Source organism: Mizuhopecten yessoensis, unplaced genomic scaffold, assembly GCF_002113885.1.
Source record: "Mizuhopecten yessoensis strain PY_sf001 unplaced genomic scaffold, ASM211388v2 scaffold11009, whole genome shotgun sequence".
In the NCBI taxonomy this organism is placed as follows: Eukaryota; Metazoa; Mollusca; class Bivalvia; order Pectinida; family Pectinidae; genus Mizuhopecten; species Mizuhopecten yessoensis.
In genome coordinates, this window is record NW_018408833.1 from 123,135 (window position 1) to 130,653 (window position 7,519).

At 34.9% G+C, this 7,519-nt stretch overlaps 1 protein-coding gene across 1 annotated transcript; it reads right to left on the minus strand.

Moving 5' to 3' along the window:
• Positions 1 to 1,344: 1,344 nt before the first annotated feature.
• Positions 1,345 to 4,320, minus strand: LOC110464543. The gene is made up of 3 exons (XM_021519802.1): positions 3,951 to 4,320; positions 1,735 to 1,897; positions 1,345 to 1,421 (listed from the first exon to the last, which is right to left on the minus strand). Exons 1-3 carry the CDS (start codon positions 4,257 to 4,259, stop codon positions 1,411 to 1,413), a joined length of 483 nt encoding a protein of 160 aa, XP_021375477.1. The 5' UTR covers positions 4,260 to 4,320; the 3' UTR covers positions 1,345 to 1,410.
• Positions 4,321 to 7,519: the final 3,199 nt, after the last annotated feature.

The following is a 7,519-nucleotide window of genomic DNA, read 5'->3' on the forward strand; positions in this document are numbered from 1 at the left end:
AGCATTTTCTTTGTTCGGCGGTAATATATTCCTGCAGACTATTGGCATTAATATGGGAACAATCTGTATCTCCCTTCATCGGGCTGACTTGTAAAACCTTTATGTCAAGTCAATAAATTCAATTTTCAGGTTATCAACGATGTTTTGTTTAATAAAAAGAAAGTTATTGACAACGTCCATTATATACATCCTTCTAAATTTGAAATCAAGGAGGACACTACAGACTCATCTACTGGAGATAAACGCGATCTTACATATAACATTACCAACGAGGACGTCTTAATATTTAGCTGTACAAAGAGTGTGACATCTAAGATTTTCCGATCGTCAACTTTTCTTTTCTTTATAGCAATACCCCTGTAACTCCTATTTACGTTGCTTTACATGTAGCATTTGATTCCATATTGCAGGGCTTAGTCTGAATATCCCGATTTTCGTAATAGAATTCGGCTGCAGATGAACTAATTTAAACGTCAAGTTTTCAAGAGATCACTTATTAAGAAAAATTGTTTGTCAATGCAGAAGGCGTAGAAAATATGTTTATTGCACTACATTGCCATTTTGTCCATTTAGAACACATCACTTTTACTTAAAACAGAGAGAGTTAAATCACACATCTAAAGATTTCCGAAACACTTTAAGAAATAATATCTTAGAACGTTACAAATTTAAAACTATGGATACGACAGATAATATGTACTTAAACTATTATTTCATGTAAACCACAATGTCACAATGTAACGACCAACCCCAGGGACTGATTGTGCTCGCAGAGTCAATCACCTATGGACAAATTGTATGGTCGTTGTCTTGACTTAATTGGGAATTATTTTCTATTGTAGGATGTTTAGGATTATGCTATTTAGTATGCCTACATTTAGTGTTTCACCTTCACCTCCGCGGTATGAATGACACAACTTTGCCGGCAAACATACTTATGCTCATGCTTATGTTTTGCTGTCAACGCTTTGATGTTCATATAGGATGTCATTGCCAAATCAACTCAGTTGAAATCTTATATTTTCCATTTTTGGAGTAGTTTAATGAAGGATTGAATCCTGTTTTGTTAAGGTTTATGAGGCATAAGGCTCAACAAAACAGAATTCTACCCCTTTATTTACATTCAGTGCGATATTGATATTTATTGGATAATATTTAAAATATCGGTCTTGTGCAAGTCTAACACAACACAGAAGGTACAGAAGCTTATGCTGCCATCACTCACCGTAAGACGTCGTCCTGGTGAAATGAATAACTTGTTTGCATTGTTTATAACGAAAAAAAAAATTAAGATGTAAATTATTTTTCTTTTAATCAATTAAGAATTTCTGACATAAAAACCCACAACAATTCATTAATATAACTATTTTCCGCGCACCGAGTAATCAGGTTGATAATATGCTGATGTATTCATCCGCCAACTGAAAAAATCATTGAAAAATAGTCTTGAAAATGTTAAGTAGGTATATTTAGTATAAATTCAGCAGAAATTCAAATATTAAAATATGATAACTAGTGTATGTGTCGTGTCCTGTTTTTTCAATGAATAGAACAGATACATGGAGTGACATTGTCATCCATCATTACAATTATGGGTTCGTTATAATGATGACGTCAAACACGGTGGCCATGCTATTTTTAGTCTTTATGTATGCAATGTGAATTTGGCAAGGTTATCAACTGGCAACATCCAGCAGAAGCACACATTAGGGAAATATAGACCAAATTAATTACAAGAGATGTTGTTATATGGACTCTCCGAAGAGTTCCATACAGCGATTGTTGACGGAATTCCCGGCTCAGTTGTCGTCGCTGGGCTAGTTGCTGATGCGGTCGCCTTATAGGAGACTGCTGTGGTAGAATTGGTTGATGATACTGTAGCTGAGGTGGTTGGACTCTGCAAAACGCCAGAACTATGTAAGTCTGCCCCTTACTGATCAACGTAATTATAAGTGATACATCTGTATTTGTACCACATATACACTTAATCAATGATGATGAACGTTTTTATTGTATAGTTACATGAAACTTTTACTGTAACATATTGCCATTTGGCCATCAACAGTTAGTAAGGACTAAAACATAAATATCTATGTGTGGTGTATATCAAAGATATACCACGAAATAAGATATTTTCGTGGGGCCCAAATTTTGTGGTTTCCTGACAAAACAACATTTTGTTGGTACATGATTTCGCAGATCTATCGGATAATTGCTTTATATCAAACTTGTAATTACTTCGTGGACCGATGATTTCGTGGGTGAAGATCACAAATCACCCATAACAATTAACTGGTTCTAGCAAAAATTGCTTCTTAAAAAAGTGATAATGTTCACTATTTGGTTAAGTTTGCTTCGAGGAGGCTACCTTTACAAAAATTAAAGTTAGTCAAATGTTTTGTAAATTGTACGGAAAAGAGATGCATTCACTTATGATTTTATTGGATTTGTGTTAAACTTTTACCATTAATTGATTAATTGTTTATATAAATGGTGCTAACATATACCTACTAACTGATTAATTGTTTATATAAATGGTGCTAACATATACCTACTAATTGATTAATTATTTATATAAATGGTGCTAACATATACCTACTAATTGATTAATTGTTTTTATTATACCTCTACTTTATTTACTCTATATAAAAGTAACTGGTTAAATCGATTATATCCCCACTTTTGCCTGGCTGTGTTGTAGTCCTTTGTGTTAGTCTGGGAACTAAAACACACCCACACTCGGGTGTTTCCGCCGAGCCAATCAGGCGAGAGGTGGGCGGAGCTTGCTACCGAACTCGTATGCGACGCACAAGGTGGGCGGAGCTTGCTACCGAACTCGGAAGCATTTGTCTCCATTGCCATCAAAGGGGTAGTTGGGTTGTGAAGCTATACAGCTTATGGTTTACAAATATTATCAAGTTAAAACTATTTCTGCAGTGTGTATCGGTAAAATAAAACGGTTAAAGTATGGGGTTGAGGGATATAGCAAGTTTCTGGTGTCCCTTGACCATGCCTATTTCCCTCGGCTTCGCCTCGGGAAATATACCTGGTCTTGGGACACCAGAAACTTGATATATCCCTCAACCCCATACTTTAACTGTATAATATAAATGGTGCTAACATATACCTACTAACTGATTGATTGTTTATATAAATGGTGCTAACATATACCTACTAATTGATTAATTGATTATATAAATGGTGCTAACATATACCTACTAATTGCTTAATTGTTTATATAAATGGTGCTAACATATACCTCCATTTTGATTAATTGTTTATATAAATGGTGCTAACATATACCTACTAATTGATTAATTGTTTATATAAATGGTGTTTACATATACCTACATTTTTATTAATTGTTTATATAAATGGTGCTAACATATACCTACATTTTGATTCATTGTTTATATAAATGGTGCCAACATATACCTACATTTTGATTAATTGTTTATATAAATGGTGCTAACATATACCTACTAACTGATTGCAGTTTTGCTTACTTTTGCCAGAATTTGACTGGAGCTGTACTAAATTTATCAAGTAAATAATTGGAGTTGCACTTCATTTACCAAGTAGATGCTTTGAGTTGTACTTATCTAATTAATGATAGCATTGACATTGTAATAACATTTAGCACATGCAAAAGAACTTAACAAAGGCATGAGATAAGAAAAACATAAGAGGTTCTTAATGAAAGTCTTTATATTTCATGTAACAAACATTTGTATGGGGTTGTGCTTACATTTGATGATTGTTTGATTGCACTATTAATAACTTTTACCATTTGCTTGATTTTTACTGATGGATGGAGTTGTGCTTCATTTCACAAACCCTTTGATTTGAGATGTATTAACTTTACAACTTGTTTACTATGCGTTGTACTTAATTTTACCGAGGATTTAGTCTTATGTTGAATTATTATTAATCATTTGAGATGTACTTACCATTATCAGGTTCCTGTAGACAAATTCTGTTTTTCTAAATATAAACTTTCTATATTGATGTGCCTCTTGACAGTCAAGAACTGGTCCTGACACGTTACTCCACGTCACACCCAGCAGATAATAGGTAATGTTTGGGTTAAAGTCTGGTACATATGTATACCAGTCGGATGGCACCTGGTCAGAGCCATTCAGACGGATCACTCCGCTTAGACTGATCATAACTATGTAACGCTCTAACTGAGAAAACTGCCGCATGATCATGGTCCGATATGTTGTATTCGACACGGAAGGAAGTGGAAGTCGGGTCATGACTGATGTTGTCGAGAAGGTCAATGGAGGTAGTTGCAGTATGCCACGAGTCGCATGCACGTTGTCCTCCACACAGAACACTGTGACGGAATCGTTGCTACGTACGTATGTATTGGATAGTTGTGTCTGTGTTCCTGTCACAGCGATCATTTCTAAGGGATTGGTCATTGTATAAGTTTGATTGACATTCGTCATATTTGTCGGCACCGTTTCAATGGTGAGCGCATCACGACTAGGTATGGCGTGTATGTATACAGTGGTGACGTTTACATTGATGACGATACATCTACAGGTCAGTATATAACATTCTGTTAGCAGGGCAAAACTGGTCCCTGACACTTCATGGAATGGCCTCAGTTTGTAAGTCATTGGTCCGTTGTCAAACAGAAGAAAAATAGATATGTTTGCGTCTGAACACTGAAGATCAAAGGGATATAAATGGAAATCATTAGGGAACGTGAGGGGCTCGGCAGTCCGGACGTTCGTTGGACATACAATGTTGCTGTAGGTGTCATTGACGAGGAAGGTCTTTGAAAGTTTACTACTGCCAGTTCCTACCAACGTAGATAGTGCAAAACAATACTTATGTGCATTGTCCGATCCACAAACTCCAATATATTGATCTGAATAGACAACAACATTGGTAATGAACATCTAATACCACTATTGATATAATAATTTATTATAATATGTAATATAGTAGTTTATACTATAGTAAACCTACATAACAACACTTACTGTACATGCGGTATGGAAACAATACTCGCGTTTTCGCATTAAGTAAATAAGAGCGAACATATCCACGTGCAGATATCTATGAAAGGATTATAACAAATAACAATTAAACTAATAGAGAAAGAAAAGGTTAAAGATCCCCAACCAACGGACAAAATTTCCATACAGATAAAAAAATCACGAGAACAAATTTACAGTAATAGATCGATTATATTTGAATAGCTATTGAAAGCTTGTGTAAAAATCACATACTTTACTATGAATATCCTTATCTTTGGTTCGGAAAGACAATGCGTTAATCTATTCTAAATGAACATCACGGTCTGTTTTAGCGTAGATATTTCTTATATTTTACAAATAGATTTGACACCTTTAGAACGCATCTAAAATTTTAAAAATCATTTGTCTTACTGTAAAATAATTTGATACTATATAAATGCATCCATAAATACAGTTGATTTATAATTTCCTAATGAGATTACTTGTATAAAAGCCATTTAACCAGGTGTAAACTTCGAAATCATTTTTGGTGAAGTTTCTTCAAAAAGTCGCATTATTCAACATCTAAAGGGTAAAGTTGGAAATGCTTAATTATAAATATCGCGATCGTGCGCAAGTTTGGTATACATGCGATGTTTTATATAATTATCTGCATAATCATTCATGGATTTTTATTGAGTTCAACAATTAAACAGCTTACTAGAACTTTGTGGACAATTAAATTATTTCTGTATTTTTTAAGAAAAATCGGGGCACAAAAACTAAAACATAAGATGTGTATAAAAACAGCTGTTGAAACGTTGTATTGTTGTCAGAAATCTAGTCACCGAGGACAGGTATATCAATGTTAGAATGGACGTACCTGCGGTCAGAGGAAGTCCTATTTGAACCACCACATACAGTAGGCGATAGAACAGCATGGCTGTAACAGAAATTATGCTATTGAAATCGTATATGTATCACAATGGTAAAACTACGCCTGGTGAATATAAGCTGTAATTAAGCTGATGTTTCTATCTCAGGTAGTTCCTCAGTATCAAGAGACTGTGAGCGAAATGTCTAAACGTTGTTTTAAGGACTTACCAGATCGTTTCCTATAATCACGGTTTTAAGGACTTACCAGATCGTTTTCTATAATCACGGTTTTGAGGACTTACCAGATCGTTTTCTATAATCACGGATCTATATGTTCAAAGTTGTAGTTGAACTGACAATTTTAATTCGTACTTTAATACAAATATAGCGTACACATATGACTACAACGTTATTCCTTTTTTTTCTATTTATCTTGTCCATTAATGTGTTTACTAGATATACGTTTTATGATAGGCTGTCTTTATATTTATCTGACTTCGGCCCGGGTGTTAACCACAGTTTACTATTCCGATACGTTTTTATATAACAATGAACCAAGGGCTAAACACCGTGTTATCAGTCCAAATTCTTTTATTAAATACTGGTTTGTAGAGTTTGATCCTGAACATCTGATATTGTACGCTTATCAGGTTTCATGTTTGATATACCTTAAATCCTGCCTGTCCTTGATTCAGTTATACTTTACAACAGAAACTAAATAATATTTAACAATTACAATGTAAGAATTCATAAGGAAAGATCTACAAGGGAATAAATATTGTCAATATGAAGATTACGTCTACTTACTTTCAGAATCACAAAAGTCACAAGCACATGATCAGTAAACCAGCATAAAGCATCCTGCCGATGAGCGCAGCTCTAGTAGTGACAGAAAAGTGCCAGCCAATCCCTATCAGAGTAGTGCCAGTCAGTGGGTAGTACTGAACAGTCTAGTGGGGAGGCCTATACATCTGGCTATATAAAACGAACCTGATATACCGCCGAACAGTATATATATATATATTCATTATATGATCAATATGAACATTTATACGAAGTGTTGCTCGTGTTTAGAAACAATTCACGTTATACCGGGATACCTTTCGTGCTAGGTACCAAAGTTATCACATACTCGAAATGATGCATTAGGGTCCAAAGTGGCAACGAGTATTGGCTAACTATGGCATTATATATATATATTGATCCGGGTTTATTTGTCTTATTAAAACGCCATTTCAAACGTTAGCAAATCGAAAGATAATGAATTAATTTCAAATTTACTGTAAATAATAACAACGACGCATGTAATCCAACGCTTTCATCAATTATATCAAACCGGAAATTAACAAACTTAACCAGATGTCGAGGATTGCACGTCTAAACCTTAGGAAATGGGCGATGGAAAATGTGGTAATTTAGTTATATAAGCTTGGGAATTATCGCTTTATCATTATACCATGGCATGTAGTTTCCGTCATATGTAGGGGAAAGTCCCACACCATACACGTTGTCACGACCACACATGAAACCCTTCATAATGCCTTCATATCTACTTGTGTTCCGGAAGAGAGAAAACTTCCTCCACCACATGCGGTACTGGTCATGATGCTCCCCTGTCAACTCCTGGAAATGAATGTGTCATTGGAGGTAGAGGGAACATGACATTGTAT